The 23,470-nt window shown below is 43.5% G+C and overlaps 1 protein-coding gene across 1 annotated transcript in view; it reads right to left on the bottom strand.

The window, feature by feature from the left end:
- mrps27 (mitochondrial ribosomal protein S27) overlaps positions 1 to 23,470 on the bottom strand; it is a 115,171-nt gene that overhangs the window by 85,159 nt on the left and 6,542 nt on the right. Inside the window, exons 3-4 of the mRNA XM_059974598.1 lie at positions 9,591 to 9,661; positions 6,047 to 6,105 (exon numbers count right to left, since the gene is read on the bottom strand). Of these exons, the coding sequence (XP_059830581.1) occupies positions 6,047 to 6,105; positions 9,591 to 9,661 (130 nt within the window). The remainder of the gene's footprint in view (positions 1 to 6,046; positions 6,106 to 9,590; positions 9,662 to 23,470) is intronic.

Here is a 23,470-nt window from a genome sequence, read left to right as displayed (position 1 = left end):
TGTGGTGAAGGGAGGATGGGGTGAGGGCCGAAGTGCGGGAAATGGAGGAGATGTGAGTGAGGGCATCATTGATGACGGCAGAAGGGAAACCATGATCCTTGAAGAGGACATTTGAGATGTCCTGGAATGGAAAGTCTCATCCTGGGAGCAGAGACAAAGGAACTGGAAATAGGGAATAGCATTTTTACATTTGGCAGGATGGGAAGAGGTATAGTCGAGGTAGTTATGAGAGTCAGTCTGTCTCCAGAGATGGAGACCGAGAGATCGAGAAGAGTCTGAGATGGTCCAAGTGAATTTGAAGGCTGGGTGGAAGTTGGAGGCAAGGTCGATGAAATTGACGAGCTCAGCATGGGTGCAGGAAGCAGCACCAATGTAGTTGTCAATGTAGCGAAGTAAAAGTTGGGGAGCAGTACCAGTATAGTGTTATGAAGGTGAAGCAACTCTGAGGGGCCGAAGGGTACAAAGTCGCCCCCTCCTTTTTGAGAATCGCAAGAATACACAACCAGGTGGAATGTCTCCTGAACGGAACCACTGAGTACTGCCATTGTCTCTTGGAGAAGGAATTGTGTATTGAGTACTGTACTATTCATTTTAACCCCTCAGGGGACAACCAGAGTGGTCTGGTTGAGGGATTGCATCATCCCAACCTGACTGACATCTGAGACTCCGTGAGTAAGGATAAAAGAGGAGTCTGGGGAACACCCCTTTAGATGCACCAGGAGAAACACTGGAAATCCCGTGACAGCGTTTTATGGCAAAAGCTGGTAGGGCTCGTGTGCATCCTCCCTTGCCTGGGTGGCGAGCTCACCACGGAAGAACAGTTTAGCTAAAGGAGAGGCCACAATTGAACGGCCACGACAACGAGACACCTGACGGATTGAAATCATAAAGGAAGGTTGGAAAAACCGGTAGCGGTAAATGTTTCCCATTCTCTGTCACTTTCTCCAACAATTGCAACACAGCAACAACCAAAAGACGGCAGCTTGTGGAACTGCAGTGAACTTTATATTTCCATCGGACAATACATTATTCCCCTAGACAACGGTAGAGCTTATTTCTTATTATTATTGTACCCGCACTTTTAGATTTAGTATTGACGACGTATATTATCTGTATATTTGCATTGATATTATTTTTGTGTATTTTTACTAATAAATACTTAAAAATAGTATCATCAGACTTCAACGGACATCTCTATCTTTGCTGGTAAGTCACCCAGTTACGGGGTTCGTAACAATAAATTTGGAGCATAGACTGTTCCACATAGCCAATGAAGAGACAGGCATAGCTGGGGCCCATAGGAGTGCCCACTGCTACATCCTTGTTCTGAAGAAAGTGGGAAGAGCCACTTTTCCTCCATTTTCTGCACTTCAGCCCTCACTCCATCTTCCCGTCACCACAACAGGAACCGAGTTCTCCTTGTCCTCACCTACCACCCCACCAGCCTCCGGATCCAGCATATTATCCTCCGCAACTTCCGCCACCTTCAACAGGACCCCACTACTAAGCACATCTTTCCCTGACTACCCCCTCCGCTTTCCGCATGGATTGTTCCGTCCACAACTGCCTGGCCCACACATCCCTCCCCACAGATCTCCCACCTGGCACTTAACCCTGCAAGCGTAAGTGCTACACTTGTCCCTACACCTTCTCTCTTACCACCATTCAGGGCCCCAAACAGTCCTTCCAGGTGAGGCAACACTTCACATTTGAGTCTGTTGAGGTCATCTATTGCATCCAGTGCTCCTGGTGTGGCCTCCTCTACATCGGCGAGACCCGACGCAAATTGGGTGACCACTTCGTCGAGCACCTCCGCTCCATCCACCACAACAGACAGGATCTCCCGGTTGCCATCCACTTCAACTATGCATCACATTCCCATTTGGATATGTCCATACGTGGCCTCCTCTACTGCCATGATGAGGCCAAACTCAGGTTGGAGGAGCAACAACCTCATATACCGTCTGGGTAGTCTCCAGCCCCTTGGCATGAACATTGAATTCTCCAACTTCCAGTAATTCCCTCCCTCTCACTTACCCCATCCCAGTTTCCCTCTGCCTCCTCCTCCAGCTGCCTATGTCCTCTCATGATTCTGCCTTCTTCTACTACACATAGTGCTTTCCCCTTACATTCTTTCTTCACATTTCCTGCCTATCCCCTCCCTGCTTCCCCTCCCCCACCCCTTGATCTTTCCTCTGATTGGTTTTTCACCTGGCACCTACCAGCCTTCTCCTTCCCGCCCTCCCCCCACCTTCTTTATAGGGCCCCTGCCCCCTCCCTCTTCAGTCCTGATGAAGGGTCTCGGCCCAAAACGTTGACTGCTCGTTTCCACGGATGCTGCCCGACCTGCTGAGTTCCTCCAGCATGCTGTAATTGTTGCTTTGATCATCTTCAGTGTACTTTGTGTTTATCATTTAATTTAAACTGCCATGGAAAAGCTAATTTTTCCTCATAAAATTAAACATACATTGCAAACCCATACAATTTAATTTTTTAGAATTAGAAGTATTATCACTGACATATGATATGAAATTTGTTTTGCCACAGCAGATCACTGCAAAGTATATCATTCTATAAATTGCAAAAATGGTATAAAAAGTAATGCGGTACTGCTTGTGGATTCATGGATCACTGAGAAATCAGACAGTAGAGAGGAAGAAGCTGTCCTGAATCATTGAGTCTTCAGACTCTTGTATCTCCTCCCTCGTCTCATAAAAATGTCATAATGATGATAAACTTCATGAAAAGCTAGCAAAATCTGCAGAACAGAATGTCAAAAATATATGTACTCCATTAATCTCATCAACTAAGAATGCAATGTATGCCGGAAATCAAAAATTGTTTCTAACAATATTTACTTATTGGTGAAGCCCTGGCAAGAAACATTTTAGCACGTCACTGAGTTCCCTGTTTGAAATTATATTTGAAGACATGTTATTGTGTTTGATCAATGGCCCAGCAGTAAAATTTAGGACTCACTAGTAAGAAGATTTCAGTTTTCTGCCACATTTATCTGTCCAGTACCATACTGTCCAGGGCATACAGGAGTGAGATATGCCAACTAGTGGAGTGGTGTTGCAGCAACAACCTCGCACTCAACGTCAGTAAGATGAAGGAGCTGACTGTGGATTTCTGGAAGGATAAGATGAAGGAACACATACCAATCCTCATAGAGGGATCATAAGTTGGAGAGTGAACAGTTTCAAGTTCCTGGGGGTTAAGATCTCTGAGGATCTAACCTGGTCCCAACATATTGATGCAGTTATAAAGAAGGTAAGACAATGGCTATACTTTATTAGGAGTTTGAAGAGATTTGGTATGTCAAAAAATACACTAAAAAACTTCTATAGTTGAGCCGTGGAGAGCATTCTGACAGTCTACATCACTGTCTGGTATGGGGGTGTCTACTGCATAGGACTGAAAGAAGCTAAAGAGGACAGTAAATTTAGTCAGCTCCAACTTGGGTACTACCCTACAAAGTACCCAGGACATCTTCAAGGAGTGGTGTCTCAGAAAGGCAGTGTCCATTATTAAGGACTTCTAGCACCCAGGGAATGCCCTTTTTCACTGTTGCTATCGGGGAGGAGGTACAGAAGCCTGAAGGCACACACTCAGTGATTCAGGAACAGCTTCTTCCCCTCTACCATCCGATTCCTAAATGGACATTGAACCCTTGGACACCACCTCACTTGTTTAATATATAGTATTTCTGTTTTTTGCACAATTTTTAATCTATTCAATACACATATACTGTAATTGATTGTTATTTATTTATTATTATTTTACTTTGTGTTTTTTTTTCCTTCTATATTATGTACTGCATTGTACTGCTGCTGCGAAGTTAATAAATGTCACGTCAAGTGCTGGTGATAATAAACCTGATTCTGATTCTGAAATACGAGTTCTAATACATCTCAATCAAAAGCAGAGATACTGACACTATACTACCAGAGAGAATAATTTTTGGAGTAAATTTTAGGTATTGCAAAGTTTGCTTGAAATTTTACCCGAGTTTACAACTTCAAACCTGACTCCATTAATTTGGCCTGGTTATGCAAAGTCTAACCAAGACCCACAGAACATACAACACACACTCCCACTGATCACAATCTCTCACCCCAAATGACAAAATTCTAAGCATAATTTCAGGTCTAGTTTGAATTTTAATAAGAAGTATATTTTTCCTCTTTTAAGTTGATTGTTTTTTTAGATAGCATTTTCATTTACTGGACAGCTTCATATTATATGGAATGCACTGCACAGAAACTGTCAAACTGGCAACAGTCTGGCATGGACTGATATACATCATAACATTTGCACTGTTCAAATGTTAGGCAATATGGACAGAATGGTTAGCATTAACCATAAATTCAGAAGAATAGGCCATGTAAATGGTGTGGCTACAAGTACTAGAGACTGGAGATCCTTGGAAGAGTCACATATCTTCTGATACTTCCAATTTTCCACCATGTAAAGCCAAAGTTCAAGACAATGGTGGAATACTCTTTTATCCACCAGGATGAGTGTAGCTTTTCAAAACTCAACTCAATCCAATGTTGATACAATATCCACTAGCCTAAACAATCACTGTTTTTACCAATCATAAAGTGCACAGTTCTACATCATAGGCAGTTCAACAACCAATCCCAACCCACTATCTCCATTATTGAGGACAAGGGCACCAATTTCACTACCATGATCAGTCAGTTGCTTTAAGGTCCTAGTCACTCTTGTATAATAGATTTACAAATAGATGCATAAAATCACTCGACATGACTAGTATGATAAGACAGACTCTTTTCCTCACAATCTACCTCACTTATGATCTTGCATTTTATTGTCTATCTGCATTCCACTTTCTCTGTAGCTGCTGCACTTTATCCTACATTCTGCTACTCTTTATTTTGTACTACCTTAATGTAATGTATAGTGATTTGATCTGTATTAACAGTATGCAAGACGAACTTTTCACTATACCTCAGTACACGTGACAAATGATAAAACAATTACAATTCCAGTGTCAACCCCCAGTGGCTTCTTGCAGACAGAAGTACTTAAAAAAGAGCCAACGCATTCTTTCTCCACAACAACACAAGCTCTTTAACACTGAGGTAGACATTCAGACTAATGTGGACCAATTACAAAGTCACTTCTGTGTCTTTCACTATTGAAGAACATCAAGAACAATGATATCGGAAAGATCCGTGTAGACTTGCAGATTACCTCATTATTAAGAATCCACCATACTATCATTCTTGTAAAGAAGTTAAAATGTTAACTGTTAACTGAAATCTACCAGGCAGGTTTAAAATGTTATGCATGGAGGGAACAGAAAGGAAATGAATAATAAACTCAAATTACTATTATGGAAAAACTAGATTCTGATTTTCAGCATCTCATTCCAAACCCTGCTCGATTAGGCCCTCCATTGATCGGGGTTGACCATGCATGTTGTGTCCCAGCTGTCCATGCAAGCCAGGGCAGTACGAAATGGAGAGCAAGCTATTGCCTATGCAGCAGGCTCTCCCTCTCCACACAACTGATGAATTCAAAGGCATGGCAAAGTCCAATACAGTTTTGCACTGCAGCGTCACAGGAGTTGCATGAATTTAATGTAGGGACTCCAGCTCCAGATTTTTCCTCAGGGTTTTCTCCTGAAGCCTTCCCCATGACTGGGTATGGCTACAAGACAGTGGAGGTTTGAGATCAGCTTTCCTTCTCTGAGATGAGCTGCCAACTACAGCTGTCGAGCCCTATCCGCCCAAAATGACTGGCTTTAAGGTGCCCGTAACCCATGTCTGTGCCTTCTCCTGTCAGTGGAAACAGTTCTGCTGGGCTTAGCAGATAAACCACACATGAATGCCAGAAGTTGGACTTGGTTGTCAGAGGCTATTTGAGACACACGCCTTTGCTCAATTACTTTTCAGCTAAAAGCAGGCCACTTAGCTCATCTGATCTAAGCCAATGGGCATAGAATAGAACAAAGTTCTGCTTGTTTATAGTACAGCTCTGCAAGAAACTTAGGAAAACAGGAAAATATACTTACTTGTAAAGATAATATTCAGCCTGGTCAATCTCTTCTCTTGTGGAAATGTTGTCAATAAACTACAAAAATAAAATATGTATGAATTTACAGCAAAAGGATATTATAATGTTCTGATAAGAGACACTATGACACTCTCACTTTGTTTCCCTCATTCCAAAGGCACTAGCTGATCTAGTGAGTGCTTAAAACATTTTCTGCTTAATTCTAGAATTCCAGGATCAGCAATTTTTTAGCTTTGTAGAAGTGACTATACTAAGACATGTGGTTACATCCATCCAGACACTTTAACCAGTAATCCTATTAACAGGATAGTACAGCATAATATTTGAGAAAACAATACTCTGATCAAGCAGTCAGCATTCAGCATGATTTCACAAAGGGAATATCATGCATGACAAACTTATCAAGAGTGCTTTGAGGAAGTATCATCCAGAGTAGATAAAGGGGAACCATTAGATCTAAACTACTTGGATAGAAGGAAGCATATGTAATATACTTGGATTTTCAAAAAGCATTTGACAAGGTTCAGATGAATTTATCAAATCTACACTGTAACAGACAGTGAAATGCGTAATTTGCGTTAACAATCAACTCAAACAAAGGATGTTATGGGGCAGCCTGCAAGTGTTGCCATATACTTCACTGCTCACAATGTTCAGCAGAACACAAACAACAAGAACACAAAAGTACAAAACAGCAACAGCAAAAAAGCTGTTTTACTGTTGTTGTCCCACCCACTCACACACGCTGCTTCCAGAGTCTTAGACACTCTCAGACATTGGGTCTCCAACCTCCAGTCCATGGACCAGACTTGCAGACATTGAGCCTCTGACTTCTGGACTCACGGACTTTGGTCTTCAACGTCCAGTATTGATCCCAGGATGTGCCAATCATGGGACTTTGAGCCTGGCATGGACCTCTGACCTCAGGACCAGCCAAACTTGGGGATCCTCAGCCCTCGTCCTTGGGGGCTCCCAACCATGGTAGATTACGGGGATTACTTGTATTTGTCCTCTGCAGCTGTTGACCTGATCCCTGGGGATCATTGGCCTTCAACCACAGAGCCTTCCAACCTGGACTCCAGCACTGGATCCTGGCCTTGACCACTAACTCCCTCTCCTCACTGTCCCCAAAACCTAACATGACACCTATCCTCCTGCGCTGTGCCCAAAATCACCCCTATGGATTGAAAGAGGACTTTTATAAAGCATTGGTGAGGCCTCACTTGGGAGTACTGTGAGCAGTTTTGGGCCCCTTAAGGACGCGCTTAAGAAAAGATGTGCTGAAACTGGAGCAGGTTCACAGGAGGTTCACAAAAATGATTCCAGGATGGAATGGCTTGTCATATGAAGAGTGGCTCTGGGCCTGTATTCACTAGAATTCAGAAGAATGAGGGGTGACCTTATTGAAATTTATTGAATGGTGAAAGGGCTTGATAGAGTGGATGAGAAGAGCATGTTTCCTATGGTGCCAGAGTCTAAGACCAGAGGATACAGACTCACAATAGAAGGATGTCCTTTTAAAACAGAGATGAGGAGGAATTTCTTTAGCCAGAGCGTGGCGAATCTGTGGAATTCATTGCCACAGGCAGCTGTGGAGGCCAAATCTTTGGCTATATTTAAGGCAGAGGTTTATAGATTCTTGATAGGTCAGGGCATGAAGGGATACAGGAAGAAGGGATGAGATTGGGGCTGAGTGGAAAACTGGATCAGCCATGATGAAATGGCAGAGTAGACTTGATGGGCCAAATGACCTAATTCTGTTCCTATATCTTATGGTCTTGTGGTCTAAAAAACAATGAAGTCTGAACCATAACTTCAGTGGATATACAGGTACTTCACAAGATAGGAGTTGATTTTTCTAAGTAATATATTGGAATGATATATAATGGATAATAAATAAGAGGAATGGCTATCAAGCAAAAGCAGCTTACAAGGGGATCATTTGCAAGCAATGTGCAGTGTAGCTGCAAAAATTGGAAATGTTGGAATTGTAAAGCTGGTCACTTTGGAAGGAAGGGTTCTTATTCAAACGGATAAGGATTGCAGAAAGCAGTAAAGATTTGGGGATTGTCATGCATGAAATTTATAGCAGATTATGGCAGAGGCTTTTCTTTCAAATGGGTTGGAGTATAAAAACAGGAAGATCATACTGCAACTACATGAGGTACCAGTGAGACAGCATCTTAAGTGCTGCAAATGTTTATTACCTTACTTAAGGAAAAATATATCATCATTGGAAGGTTCACCAGGATGATCGTAGTGATGGAGAGGTTGTCTTGTTGGAAAAAATGAAATAATGGATTTCTACTGACTGGAAATTAGAAAATTTGAAACATCTAAGATTCTTGGGGGACTTGCCAGAATAAATGCTGTTTCCCATTGTCAGAGAATCTACAGCCAAATTGCTTTTTGTTTTAGCATGATGGGTGCCTATTTAAAACTAAGAGAAGAAAAAAATTCCATATAAATAGTTATGAATTTTAGGAACTCCTTGCAATTTTGAATTCTTTTAATATATTCAAAGCCGAGACAGACAGATTTTTTACAATAAGGAATCACTGGGAGCAGGTGAGAAAGTGGACTAGAGGAAAGTTGGATCAGCCATAATCTTAGTGAATGATGGAGCATGCCTGGGCCAATTCCTATTTCTTAAAGCCCAACAATACATCTTATTTTTACTCCTGCTGTCAAACAAATCAGAACATTTAATATAAATCAAACCTATTGCATAAACTAACATCAACATACTGTATAGTTGGTAGATATCCAACAGTTTCAGCAACACAATGAACAAATGACACAGCATAAAATCATTCATCATGCTTCTTTTACCATTAAATCAGCTCAACAAGCCTGGGAGGATAGACTATTCTTCTAGAAAATCTTTCGCTCAATTGAAGATGTGGGTTTTGTTAATGTGCATCAGTTAGTGCTTTATTAATGTTTTTATTTCATGTATGCCTTTAGCAAGAAGCAAAATTGTGCATCTTGAAGGATGCAGTTTACTTGCAATGGATGACATCAGGTGTAGTTTGTGGGAGGGACCTTACTTTCTGCTTTCCCATAGCTAGCTGCTGTTCGTATTGATACCGACAGCTTATTGGGAGTTGTGTAGCAGGTAAAGTTCAGTACTATCAGGGTGTGAGCCTTGGTCAGCATAAGTCAAATGATATTGGGTCATATTATATGTGGCCTGGAAATTGTGCTTTTTTCATGACTACACACAACCAGCCAAAATATTAGGTAGCGTCAATGTATCATTCTCTCTATTTTACCACCATTACAAATACTATAAATATTACAAAATTTTCTGCAAATATTTCACCCTGGAAGCGTTCACTACAAAAAGATCCATAAATAGTACAGTTCTACACGTGTTATGACTGCAGATTACAGTCTTTCAACTAGCTCACATATTTAAGGCAGAACACTTGAACTGGAATCAGAGATCTTTTTAGAATACATCTCGACTAGCTCCCTTTACTTTAGGGGTGTTACAAACAAACATAAATAATACATGGATGCTGTTTTTATCGTCTTACCCGTGCTATAGTTAAGGAGCTGACAGGAAGTTTCTTTTCGTAAGTCATGTCCATTTGTGCAGCTAATTCCGCTGAGTAAGAAGAAACAATATTTAATTACATTTCTTTTATTAGATATTCCTAACCACATTGAAACAGAATATTTTTTTCTCAAAAGAAACTGGTATGTTAGCCTGATTTTTTTTTCTGGAAGGGACTGAGTTACAGTTTTTGCACATAATTACTTGCAAAATATTTATTAAATCCACTGTAAGCTATTGAAAAGTCTAGCCTAAACACTTAAATTATTTAAGAGATGATTTCACTGTTGTTTAAAGGATTTTTAAAACCTAAATGGGAGACAGAGTCCTTGACCTTTCTTTCTGCTCAATCCTATTTGCTTCTAATGAGCTAACCATTGAAAAAGCTCATCAGTTCTTGTCAGTCAATGTATTCAGTCACTGAGTATTCTATCAAGATTATAAAACATTGTTTTCAGAACATTATCTGTTCTACCTAATATTCATGTTGTACAACCCTTAAAGGATAATGAATAATTTTCAATACAATCCTAAATACATTCTATGCATCAACCTTTTCACAAAAAATCTTTCAGATGCTGTTTTGTTTCGTTGCAATCAAGTTTCAAAGTTAAAATGCACATGTACTCTATGCAAGTAAATCATGAGGACTTAAAAAAAATCAACTGTTACTTTCCAGATTAGACTAGAAATTTTGGCAGTAAAGGGCATATTTATTTTATAATTATTAGAATTATAAAAAGGAATCTGCAATATGAATCAGTTCTGTACCACATTTTGGCACATAACAATAACCTGTGGTATATTTATTTTAAAATAATCAAAACTGAAATGCATTAAAAATTCCTCTGGGTCTGAAGGGAAATGTACACTGCCACCTGCTGTTGTAGCCAAATACTTCAAACTTCTAAAAACAGACAATCCCCATGTTACAGGGTGGTGTTTGTCTTCCTAGAAAATAGGACATTGAGATTTTTCATAATGCTGTGTCATTGGTGCATGTATCATGAAATGTGAATTGTGTGAATCAAACAAAATTGTGTTCACTTACCTTTTCATACAAATTCTGTAACAGTAAATTTTATTCTATATCTTAGTGATTTATGAACAAGGGCAAATTTCTGTTACACAAGCAGCCTTAATGCACTTATTTGCTTTTGAAATAGTCTTTTGAAAGCCATTAAAATTACTAAATTTATCCACACATTTCAAAGAATTGATTTCAAAATTATAACTCAACAGCATTAATTTATTGCAAATTACTGTGCATATTTTAAGAATGAGTAGCAAAATTACGAACAATTGATGACTGGTTTTCAAGGGGATTCTAAATGATCCAAATATTCAGTTTTCCTCTTATGCTGAAACAGTGACCCAGTTTACATTTCAATCTAATAATTTTCAGGATTTGAATCAGAATCAGGTTTAATATCAGAATTATGTAGTGAACTTTGTTAACTTAGCAGCTGCAATACATTATAATATAGAAAAAATAAGTTAATTACAGTAACTATACATGTATATTAAATAGTTAAATTAAAAATAATGCAAATACAGAAAAAACAAAAAAAGTGAGGTAGAGTTCAAGGATTCAAAGTCCATTTAGGAATCAGATGACAGAAGGGAAGAAGCTGTACCTGAATCATTGAGTGTATGCCTTCAGGCTTCTGTACCTCCTTCCTGACAATAACAATGAGAAGAGAGCATGACCTGAGTGATAGGATTCCTTAACAATGGATGCTGCTTTTCTTAAGCACCACTCCTTGAAGGTGTTGTAGCGATGTGCTACACACAGAGCTGAAATAACGACATGCAGTCGGTAAGTCGTTTGGAGACTAGTTTATTCAAACTTCGCGGCGCTGGCATTTAATCCCTAGCGCTCGCCCTCTCCAGGCGGAAATGACGTCAGAGGTGCATTACCAAAGTCTCTTCCCACACGCTGGCTATTTGTGAGCCGGTTCGCCTGTGCAGAAAGTGGGTCACCACATAACACCCCCCCCCCCCAGAACCGGCGAAACACCCCCCAATGTCCACAGTCTGGATCAGCCTCTGTTTTGGGAGGTCCGCCTCTGCGCCGCGGTGCCTGAACCTCTACCGGCTGCACCAAATCCACATGGGCTGGTTTGAGTCAGTCCACCGTGAAAACCTCCTCTCTCCCCCCAATGTCCAGAACGTACGTGGACTCATTGTTGTTGATCACCTTGAACGGCCCCTCGTACGGCCGCTGTAGCGGTGCCCAGTGTCTGCCCCTTCGCACAAACACAAACTTACAGTTCTGCAGGTCTTTGGGTACATGGGTCGGGGTCTGTCTGTGCTGTGAAGTCGGTACGGGGGCCAGGTTGCTGAGCTTTCGCTGCGGGTTCTTCCTCTTGCCCCCTTGGGGCTGGTATGAAATCTCCCGGGACGGCCAGGGGCATGCTGTACATCAACTCGGCCGACGAGGTGTGCAGATCCTCTTTGGGCACTGTGCGAATTCCAAGCAGGATCCAGGGAAGCTCGTCCACCCAGGTAGGTCCTCTCAGGCCAGGCCATGAGAGCCGACTTCAAGTGACGGTGGAAGCATTCCACTGGTCCGTTCGACTGTGGGTGGTAGGCAGTAGTGTGGTGTAGCTGCGTTCTCAACAAGCTGGGCACAGCCAACCACAGGCTGGAGGTGAACTAGGCACCTCTGTCGGAGGTAATGTGGGCCGGTACCATGAAGCGTGCTACCCAGGTTGCGATCGGTGCTCGAGCGCAGGAATTGGCAGATGTGTCGGTGAGCGGGACTGCCTCTGGCCTCCTCGTGAACCGGTCTACCATAGTTAGGAGCTACTGTGCTCCTCGGGACACTGGTAGGGGGCCCACGATATCCACATGAATGTGGTCGAACCTCCGGTGGGTGGGTTCAAACTGCTGCGGCAGGGCTTTAGTGTGCCACTGCACCTTGGCTGTTTGGAACTGCGCACACGTTCTGGCCCATTCACTGACCTGCTTCCAAGGTCCGTGCCACGCAAACTTGCTGGAGACTAGCCGGACGGTTGTCCTAATAGATGGGTACGCCAAACCATGTATGGAGTCGAAAACTCGCCACCTCCAGGCTGCCAGGACGATGGGGTATGAGGTTGGCCGGTAGCCATGTCGCACAGGAGGGTCCTCTCACCTGGGCCTATGAGAAAGTCCTGCAGCTGGAAACCCAAGACTGCGGTCCTGTAGCTGGGCATCTCGTAGTCTGCCTGCTGCGCCTCCGCCAGTGCTGCACAGCCCACCTCCAGAGACAGGGCCTGGACAGCTGGTCTAGAGAGTGCGTCCGCCACGACGTTGTCCTTTCCCGAGACATGCTGGATGTCCGTCGTGTACTCGGAGATGTAGGACAGATGTTGCTGCTGGCGAGCCAACCAGGGATTGGACACCTTCGTGAACGTGAAGGTCAATAGTTTGTGGTCCATGAACGCGGTGAACAGCCTGCCTTCTAAGAAGTACCTGAAATGGCGGATTGCTAGATACAATGCCAACAGCCCCCGGTTGAAAGCACTGTACTTGAGTTCGGGTGGTCGTAGGTACTTGCTGAAGAACGCCAAGGGTTGCCAGCGCCCTTCGATGAGCTGCTCCAGCATCCCACCGACTGCTGTGTCGGATGCGTCCACTGTGAGTGCGGTCGGAACGTCCGTTCTGGGGTGCACCAGCATCGCGGCATCTGCCAAGCTTCCTTGGCTTTAACGAAAGCGGCTGCGGCCTCCTCATCCCACGTAATGTCCTTGCCTTTACCCGACATCAGGGTGTACAAAGGGCGCATGATACGGGCTGCTGAGGGGAGGAAACGGTGGTAGAAATTCACCATACCAACAAACTCCTGCAGGCCTTTGACCGTGTTGGGCCGGGCAAAGTGGTGGATCGCGTCTACCTTGGCGGGCAGAGGTGTTGCCCTGTCTTTGGTAATCTTGTGGCCCAGGAAGTCGATGGTATCGAGACCAAACTGGCATTTGGCCGGGTTGATCGTGAGGCTGAAATCACTCAGGCGGGAGTAGAGCTGGCGGAGGTGGAACAGATGCTCCTGGCGACTACTGCTGGCTATAAGGATGTCGTCCAAATAGACGAACGCAAAGTCCAGGTCGCATCCCACCGTATCCATTAGCCGCTGGAACGTCTGTGCGGCATTCTTCAGGCCGAACAGCATTCTGAGGAACTCGAACAGGCCGAACAGGGTGATAAGTGCTGTTTTGGGGTATCCCCGGACGAGGTCAACTTTGGAAAATATTCTTGCCCCGTGCAGGTTTGCTGCAAAGTCTTGTATGCGCGGCACAGGGTAGCGGTCTGAAGTTGTAGCCTCATTCAGTCTGCGGTAGTCGCCGCATGGTCTCCGACCCCCAGCTGTGTCGCGCACCACGTGCAGGGGGAAGGCCCATGGGCTGTCAGATCTCCATACGATCCCCAATTCCTCCATACTCTTGAACTCCTCCTTCACCAGGCGGAGCTTTTCCAGGGGGAGCCTTCGTGCCCGGGCGTGGAAGGGTAGTCCCTTGGTCAGGATGTGGTGCTGAATCCCGTGTTTGGGCACGGCTGCCGTGAACTGCGGTGCCACAATCGATGGAAAGTCTGCCAGGATTCTGGTGATTGTGTTGTCCGACAGCGTGATGGAGTCTAGGTGTGGGGCCGGCAACTTGGCTTCACCCAGGGAGAACGTCTGGAAAGTGTCGGCATGTACTAGTCTTTTCCCATGCAAGTCGACCAGCAGGCTGTGAGCTCGCAAGAAGTCCACCCCCAGGAGTGGTTGGGCCACGGCGGCCAGTGTGAAGTCCCACGTGAACCGGCTGGCGCCGAACTGCAGCTGCACTGCGTGGGTGCCGTAGGTCCATATCGTGCTGCCCTTTGCGGCCCTCAGGGTGGGTCCTGGCTTCCTGTTGCAGGTGTTGTACCCCGTCGGGGGCAAGACGCTGATCTCCGCTCTGGTGTCGACCAAGAAGTGGCATCCTGACTGTTTGTCCCAGACATACAAGAGGCTGTCCTGGTGGCCAGCCGCCATAGTCACTAGCGGCTGCTGGCACTGGCCCTTGCAGGGCGGGCGACAACGGCGGGCTTTTGTGCCCCACCGCTGGTGGTAGAAACACCATTGTTCACTGGCCTCCTCACTACTGCCTCTGTGCTGACAGCAGTCTGTCTCACGCTGTGAGAGGCCAAAGGTCCCAATGAGCAGCGGTTTGAATGCTTCATATTTGCCTTCTTCCGGGGGCGACTGTATGAAATCCGCAACCTGGGTGGCCGTCTCCTGGTCAAGGGCGCTCACCATGTGATAGTAACGCGTGGAATCCGAAGATAACTGCCGAATCTGGAACTGGCTAAACCACACGCGTGGTCGCCGCGTCCAGAAAGTCAGTAGTTTTAGCGAAACTGCGTGAACAGATGAAGAGTCAGTCATCTTTGGTCCAAATCCCGTTTGGACCGTCGGGGTCACCAATGTAGCGATGTGCTACACACAGCGCTGAAATAACGACGTGCAGTCGGTAAGTCGTTTCGAGACTAGTTTATTCGAACTTCGCGGCGCTGGTACTTAACCCCTAGCGCCCACCTTCTCCAGGCAGAAATGACATCAGAGGTGCATTACCAAGGTCTCCCCCCACGCGCTGGCTATTTGTGAGCCGCTTCGCCTGCGCAGAAAATGGGTCACCACAGTGTCTTAGATACTAAGGAGGCTATAACCCAAGATGTAGCTGACAAATTAATTTAACAACTTTCTGTAGCTTCTTTCCATACTGTGCGGTAGCAACAACTCCCCCCCCCCCCCCCCAACTCCCGCCGTACCAGACAGAGATACAGCCTTCCAGAAGACTCTCCATGGTACATCTGGAGAAGTTTTCTAGTGTTTTAGATGACAAACCAAATCTCCTCAAACTCCTAATGAAATATAGCCACTGTCTTGCCTTCTTTATAGCTGCATCAATATGTTGGGACTAGGTTAGATCCTCAGAGAACCTGATACCCAGGAACTTTAAATTATTCACTCTCGCCACTTCTGATCCCCCTACGAGGACTGGTTCATGTTCCCTCATCTTACCCTTCTTGAAGTCTACTATCAGCACTTTTTAGTTGAAATGTTGCAAATTTTGTTATATCTATGTGTAACTTTTAGCTTTATTATATATCAAATCTGTAAGTACAGTTTTAATCAGTTAACGATCTTTGTATTTAAAGTTCTAATATAAAACATCTGTCAAGAAATCTTTCACCTCTGTGAAATATTTTCATAATTTTATCTCTAGCTTTGGGTTGACCTTGCTGATGGGAGCCGAATGGGGAAAAATATCCAATTTTCAGAGTTTCATGACAGGTCAGTGCAACCTGATCAATGAACATTACAAAATCCAAAACAAAATGTTTCAGCATAAAGTCTAAAGACTTTAGAAACGTTAGCAATATTAACCGCAAATTATATTTCAACCAATGCACTTTCATGACATGCAACGCCTGGATTCACCTGTAATTAAAGGGAAAACACGATAAAAGAAAGTATGAGGGAGCGAGAAAAGGAAATAACACCCACACAGTCAATTTGGGCTAATTCTATATAAGTGCAAGATTCAATAACTGCAGGGGTTCCCAATCTTTTTTGGTGTCATGGACCCCTCGCATTAAATGAGGGGTCTGAGGATCTCAGAATGGGAACCCCTGCTTCAGGGTCATACAGCATTAAGAACTCATGTATACTAATCTAGTTCACCAGCAGTAGATCTGCAATCTTTGAACCTGGTGATTTCTGCTTATCCAGATACATTTTAATTGTTTTGAGAGTACTTGTTTCTTTTGAGAGTACCTATCTCCACCACGTTCTGTGAGTTTCATTTTCAACCATACTTTGCATGAAAAAAATTGCTCCTCCTCAACGTCTCACTTTAAAGTATGGGGAAAAGATGTTTAAAGATTTATGGTATCCTCCCTAACTATGCCCTTCAGAAATCCAGCATTGGATTTTTTTTTGTCCAACAGTTCAAATCAATAAGGATGACACTTCCAACAGTATGGGCTCTATGGGTTGGAGCAAGATTGTAAAGCTCCCTATCACTGTATATTTCTACGTTTCTGTATGAAGAATAACAGTTTAAAATTACTTTTCACTGACTATGTAAAGGGGATAAATGTGGAAATTAAACATTAAGTCACAGAAGCTACAAACTACATTGTGAATTACTACAAAAAAATTAATTGGTAACAAGGTTACCAACCAAAGAACTCTTAAATAGAAGAATTTAACTAAAACTGATGCATTGTGAAGTAGAACAAACTATATTGACAAGAACTTCATAAAAATTACTTCTTTGGTCCAGCAATCTAATCTGAAAAGGCATTGCACTTGTGTGGGGACAACACTGTGGAACACCTTTCAGCTTAACCTAAGAATTCCTGATGACTCAAGATTAATGCCAGTAAGTCAAACGAGAGGACATGATTTGAGAGTTAGGGGGCAGAAGTTTAAGGGAAACACGAGGGGGTATTTCTTTACTCAGAGAGTGATAGCTGTGTGGAATGAGCTTCCTGTAGAAGTAGTAGAGGCCAGTTCAGTTGTGTCATTTAAGGTAAAATTGGATAGGTATATGGACAGGAAAGGAGTGGAGGGTTATGGGCTGAGTGCGGGTAGGTGGGACTAGGTGAGATTAAGAGTTCGGCACGGACTAGGAGGGCCGAGATGGCCTGTTTCTGTGCTGTGATTGTTATATGGTTATATGGTTAAGTCTGTAGTTTCTGGAATTAAGAAAAATGAGAAACCATAGAACACTACAGCACAGTACAGGCCCTTCAGCCCTCTATGTTGTGCCAACCCATATAATCCTTAAAAAGTACTAAACCCACACTACCCCATTACCCTCCAATTTTCTTTCATCCATGTGCCTGTCCAAGAGGCTCTTAAAAACCTCTAATGTTTCAGCCTCCACCACCATCCCTGGCAAGTCATTCCAGGCACTCACAACTCTCTGTGTAAAAAAACTTACCCCTGATGTCTCCCCTAAACTTCCCTCCCTTAATTTTGTACATATGCCCTCTGGTGTTTGCTATTGGTGCCCTGGGAAACTGGAACTGACTATCCACCCTATCTATGCCTCTCATAATCTTGTAGACCTCTATCAAGTCCCCTCTCATTCTTCTACGCTCCAAAGAGCAGTCCCAGCTCTGCTAACCTTGCTTCATATGACTTTTTCTCCAAACCAGGCAACATCCTGGTAAATCTCCTCTGCACTTTCTCCATAGCTTCCACATCCTTCCTATAATGACCAGAATTGAACACAATACTTTAAAGTACGGTCTCACCAGAAATTTGTAGTTATAACATGACCTCTCTACTCTTGAACTCAATCCCCCTGTTAATGAAGCCTAGCATCCCGTAGGCCTTCTTAACTACCCCATCAACCTGTGCAGCGACCTTGAGGGATGTATGGATTTGAAACCCAAGGTCCCTTTGTTCATCCACACTCTTAAGTAACTGATCATTAATCCTGTACTCAGTCTTCTAGTTTGCCCTTCCAAAATGCATCACCTTACACTTGTCCGGATTGAACTCCATCCGCCATTTTTCTGCCTAACTCTGCAGCCTGTCTATATCCTCTTGTAACCTTCGACAACCTACAGCTCCATCCACAACTCCTCCAATCTTCGTGTCATCCACAAACTTACTCACCCATCCTTCAGCCTCTACATCCAGGTCATTTATAAAAATCACAAATAGCAGGGGTCCCAGGACAGAGCCCTGCGGCACTCCACTAGTCACCGACCTCCAGGCAGAATACTTTCCTTCCACAGCTACCCTCTGCTTTCTTCCTTTAAGCCAATTTTTTATCCAAACAGCCTCATGATTTTATCCCATGCCTCATGATTTTCTGGATGAACCTCTCATGAGAGAACCTGTCAAATGCTTTGCTAAAGTCCATGTAGACCACATCCACTGCCCTACCCTCATCAATTTCTTTTGTTACCTCTTCAAAAAACTCAATCAGGCTCGAGAGGCACAACCTTCCCTTCACAAAGCCATGTTGACTATTCATGAGTAGACTATATTTCTCCAACAATCTCACTGAAGTACAAAGTATTTGTTAAACGGGTCTGACAGGGCAGATCTATGAGACTGTATCCAATCTGCAGATTCTAGGAAGTGGAGATGAAACCTATTGATATGCAATCAGTGATTTTGGACTGAGGAGGTCTGCAAAGCTTCACCATGTTATTTTTACTCAAGAATACAACAAATGCTCTGAGCGTATTAAGGCTGATATTGATAAATTTTGCCACTCAGTAAACAGGATGACAAAATTAATTTGCTGTAGTCAATAATAACCTGATGCCAAGAGAGCAAGTACGTGAGCTAAGAACCAAGAAAGAAATCAAAGACAATGAACTGAAGTATTTCAATACTAGAGTATATCAAACACTAGGTGCTGGATAAGCCGTATGACAAATCAGAGCTTGTGCAAATATCAGGAGACATTGTGATGAGTTAACCAGATATATTCAGTTAAAGAATGAAAATTCATGTCCTGCTTTTAGATAAAATCGCTTACAGACAATTAACAAATTTCATGACACATGCTGGTGATAACAAACCTGATCCTTATTCTGAGACAATAAGTAAATAAGAAAAAGGTCCTTGAAGGATCCTAGAAGTAATGTTGCCAATCCAACAAGAAAAACCACTATACTACAGTTGTAGTTATACCCTATGAGGGCAGCCCAACTTAACTGGGAAATAGAGGAACACACACAAAATCATGGAAGATAGTAAAAGCTTCTTTAGGTATGTGAATAGCAAAAAAATAGTTAAGACAAAATTGGGCCATTGAAGACAGAAACGGGTGAATTTATTATGGGGAACAAGGACATGGCAGATGAGTTGAACAGGTACTTTGGATCTGTCTTCACTAGGGAAGACACAAACAATCTCCCAGATGTAATAGTGGCCAAAGGAACTAGGGTAAAGGATAAACTGAAGGAAATTTATATTAGGCAAGAAATGGTGTTGGATAGACTGTTGAGTCTGAAGGCTGATAAGTTCCCGGGACCTGATGGTCTGCATCCCAGGGTACTTGAAGAGGTGGCTCGAGAAATCATGGATACATTGGTAATCATTTTCCAATGTTCTATAGATTCAGGAACAGTTCCTGCTGATTGGAGGATGGCTAATGTTGTCGCACTTTTCAAGAAAGGAAGGAGAGAGAAAATAGGGAATTATAGACCAGTTAGCCTGATGTCAGTGGTGGGAAAGATGCTGAAGTCAATTATAAAAGAGGAAATTATGACAACATTTGGATAGCAGTAGAAGTATCAGTCCGAGTCAGCATGGATTTATGAAGGGGAAATCATGCTTGACTAATCTTCTGGAGTTTTTTTGAGGATGTAACTATGAAAATGGACAAGAGAGAGCCAATGGATGTAGTGTACCTGGACTTCCAGAAAGCTCTTGATAAAGTCCCACATAGGAGATTAGTGGGCAAAATTAGGGCACATGGTATTGGGGGCAGAGTATTGACATGGATTGAAAATTGGCTGGCTGACAAGAAACAAAGAGTAGTGATTAACCGGTCCCTTTCGGAATGGCAGGCTGTGACCAGTGGGGTACCGCAAGTTTCGGTGCTGGGACCGCAGCTGTTTACAATATACATTAATTATTTAGATGAAGGGATTAAAAGTAACATTAGCAAATTTGCCGATGACACAAAGCTGGGTGGCAGTGTGAAATGTCAGGAGGATGTTATGAGAATGCAGGGTGACTTGGACAGGTTGGGTGAGTGGACAAATGCAGTTTACTGTGGATAAATGTGAGGTTATCTACTTTGGTGGCAAGACCAGGAAGGCAGATTACGATCTAAATGGAGTCAAGTTAGGAAAAGGGGAAGTACAACGAGATCTAGGTGCTCTTGTTCATCAGTCAATGAAAGCAAGCATGTAGGTACAGCAGGCAGTAAAGAAAGCTAATGGCATGCTGGCCTTTATAACAAGAGGAATTGAGTATAGGAGTAAAGAGGTCCTTCTGCAGCTGTACAGGGCCTTGGTGAGACCCCACCTGGAGTGTTGTGTGCAGTTTTGGTCTCCAAAAGTGAGGAAGGATATTCTTGCTATTGAGGGAGTGCAGCATAGGTTCACAAGGTTAATTCCCGGAATGGCGGGACTGTCATATGTTGAAAGATTGGAGCGAATGGGCTTGTATACACTGGAATTTAGAAGGATAAGAGGGGAATCTGATTGAAACATATAAGATTATTAAGGGATTGGACATGCTGGAGGCATGATGGGTGAGTCCAGAACTAGAGGCCACAGTTTAAGACTAAGGGGTAGGCCATTTAGAACAGAGATGCAGAAAAACTTTTTCACCCAGAGAGTGGTGGATATGTGGAATGCTCTGCCCCAGAAGGCAAGAAGGCCAAGTCTCTGGATGCATTCAAGGGAGAGTTAGATACAGCTCTTATAGATAGCGGGGTCAAGGGATATGGGGCGAGGGCAGGAACAGGGTACTGATTATGTATGATCAGCCATAATCATTGTGAATGGCAGTGCTGGCTAGAAGGGCCAAATGGCCTACTCCTGCACCTACTGTCTATTGTCTATAAGAACTCAGCAGGCCAGGAACATCCATGGAAAAGAGTAAAGGATCAATGTTTTGGGCCAAGACCTTTAATCAAGACAGGAGAAAAAAGATGAAAATCAGAGTAAGAAGGTGGGGAGAGGGGAAGAAGAAATACAAGGTAATATGTAATAGGTGAAGCTGGGAGGGGGGAGGGGTGGAGTAAAGAGCTGGGAAGTTGATCAGTTGAAAGAGATAAAGGGCTAGAGAAGGGAGAATCTGATAGGAGAGTTCAGAATGCCATGGAAGAGAGGGAAGAGGGAGGACACCAGAGGGTGGTGATAGGCAAGGTAAGGAGATAAGGTGAGAGAGGGAAATGGGAATTGGGAATGGGGAAGGTGGGGGGGTGGGACGCCATTACTGGAAGTTCAAGAAATTGATGTTCATGCCATCAGGTTGGAGGCTACCCAGACAGAATATAAGGTGTTGCTCCTTCAACCTGAGTGTGGCCACATCGCAACAGTAGAGGAGGGCACGGACTGACTTGTTGGAATGAGAATGGGAAGTGGAATTAAAATGCTGGACACTGGGAGATCCCACTTTTTCTGGCGGACAGAACACAGGTGCTTGACAAAACGGTCTCCCAATCTACATTGGGTCTCACCAATATACAAGAGGCCACACTGGGAACAGCAGATACAGTAAATGATCCCAACAGACTTACAGGTGAAGTGTCGCCTTACTTGGAAGGACTGTTTAGGGCCTTGAACAGTAATGACAGAGGAGATGTAGGGGCAGCTGTAGCACTGTTCCGCTTGCAAGGATAAGTGCCAGGAGGCAGATCAGTGGGAAGGGTCAAATGGACAAGGGAGTCACGCAGGGAGCAATCCCTGCGGAAAGCAGAAAGTGGAGGTGGGGTGGGGGGGAGAGAAAGATGTGCTTGGTGGTAGGATCCCATTGGAGATGGTGCAAGTTACGGAGTATTGTGTGCTGGACACGGAGGCCAGTGGGGTGGTAGGTGAGGACAAGAGGAACCCTATCCCCGGTGCAGTAACAGGAGGATGGGTGAGGGCAGAAATAGAGGAGTTACACTGGAGGAGGATGGTATGCCCAAACATGCCAAAGACTGGAACCCTCAGAGAATAACATATGTATAGTGCCATGATCATTTTGATATTGGCTATTTCAGTTCTCTGGCATGCTCAGAAATTTAATTAGAGAGATCAAACAAAAATTAATGAGGGAAAAAAAGAACCTAGGACTTGGGCAGTGATGAAATAAAATAAAACTCTTAGCTGCAGCAAGAAGATAGATATGATGGAAGATCTTGGGGACAGCAGTCTAGCTGAGTTTACAAAGTTTATAAATATACCAAAATCACCACATATCATTAGAGAAAATAGAATAGACAATTTTGAATGGAGCTTCCTTTGGTTCTAAAACAGCTGAAAATCTAGAGAGGTCATCTCTATGCAATTTTACTTCCAGGAGCAAATAATAATTAACCAATATTAAAACTACCAATAACTAGCATTTTTCCTTCATTTTGAACTTTGAAGTGTTGAATCAAATTTTTGTAAATAATAAAATTAAAAGTTAACCAAATAGAAAAAAGTTATTAAGGATGAAGAAACCTGCCATTGGTTCCACAATTTAATAAAATAATTACACAAGTATTTTAAATGAACATTCTTTAAATTAAGGATATTTCTCTTCATTCTGGAACCCAGTTTCCAGCAATTTCTCACTCCGATATAATTTGCCACTCAAACACTTCCTCTATGTAACTTTAGCAGTACAAGTAGTATAAACACCTCCAAGCCCATTATAAAAAATCAGTTGCTTTAAATACATTTGGCAGCATTTTGCATTTTGACATGCATACTCATATTGCTTTCTACAATTTTTCACTAGAATCAGCTATAGATTGTACTTTATAATGCAGCTTGGAATATAATTATAAGTGATTCTGAGACACATCCTGCAGATGTGCTGGGACACATCATCAGTGATATAACCTGGGGTTGTCGGGCATTTTGGGTCTTTCAACATCATACACCCTCGTCCAGGGTTGATCAGAGCTCAGCTTGTGTCCCAGCAGCATTGGCCCATGGATCACCTCTCCTGATCTGGAGGTTCTCTCAGCGGCCTCCCTGATGGTCCTGATCACATTCCTCTTGCCAGCCCCAGTAATGCCAAGTAGGGTGTAAACTCTGCAGAGTGAACGGCCAGCAAAACCCCTGCACCCGGCTTCGGTGGGCTCGCAGCCAGCCTTCCAGCCTTGCCTCCAGCACTGCTCCACCAGTTCCTGGTACTTGGCCCGCTTCCACTCATTTGCCTCCTCA

Source organism: Hypanus sabinus, chromosome 7, assembly GCF_030144855.1.
Source record: "Hypanus sabinus isolate sHypSab1 chromosome 7, sHypSab1.hap1, whole genome shotgun sequence".
Taxonomy (NCBI): domain Eukaryota; kingdom Metazoa; phylum Chordata; class Chondrichthyes; order Myliobatiformes; family Dasyatidae; genus Hypanus; species Hypanus sabinus.
This window is presented reverse-complemented; position numbering and strand designations above follow the sequence as displayed.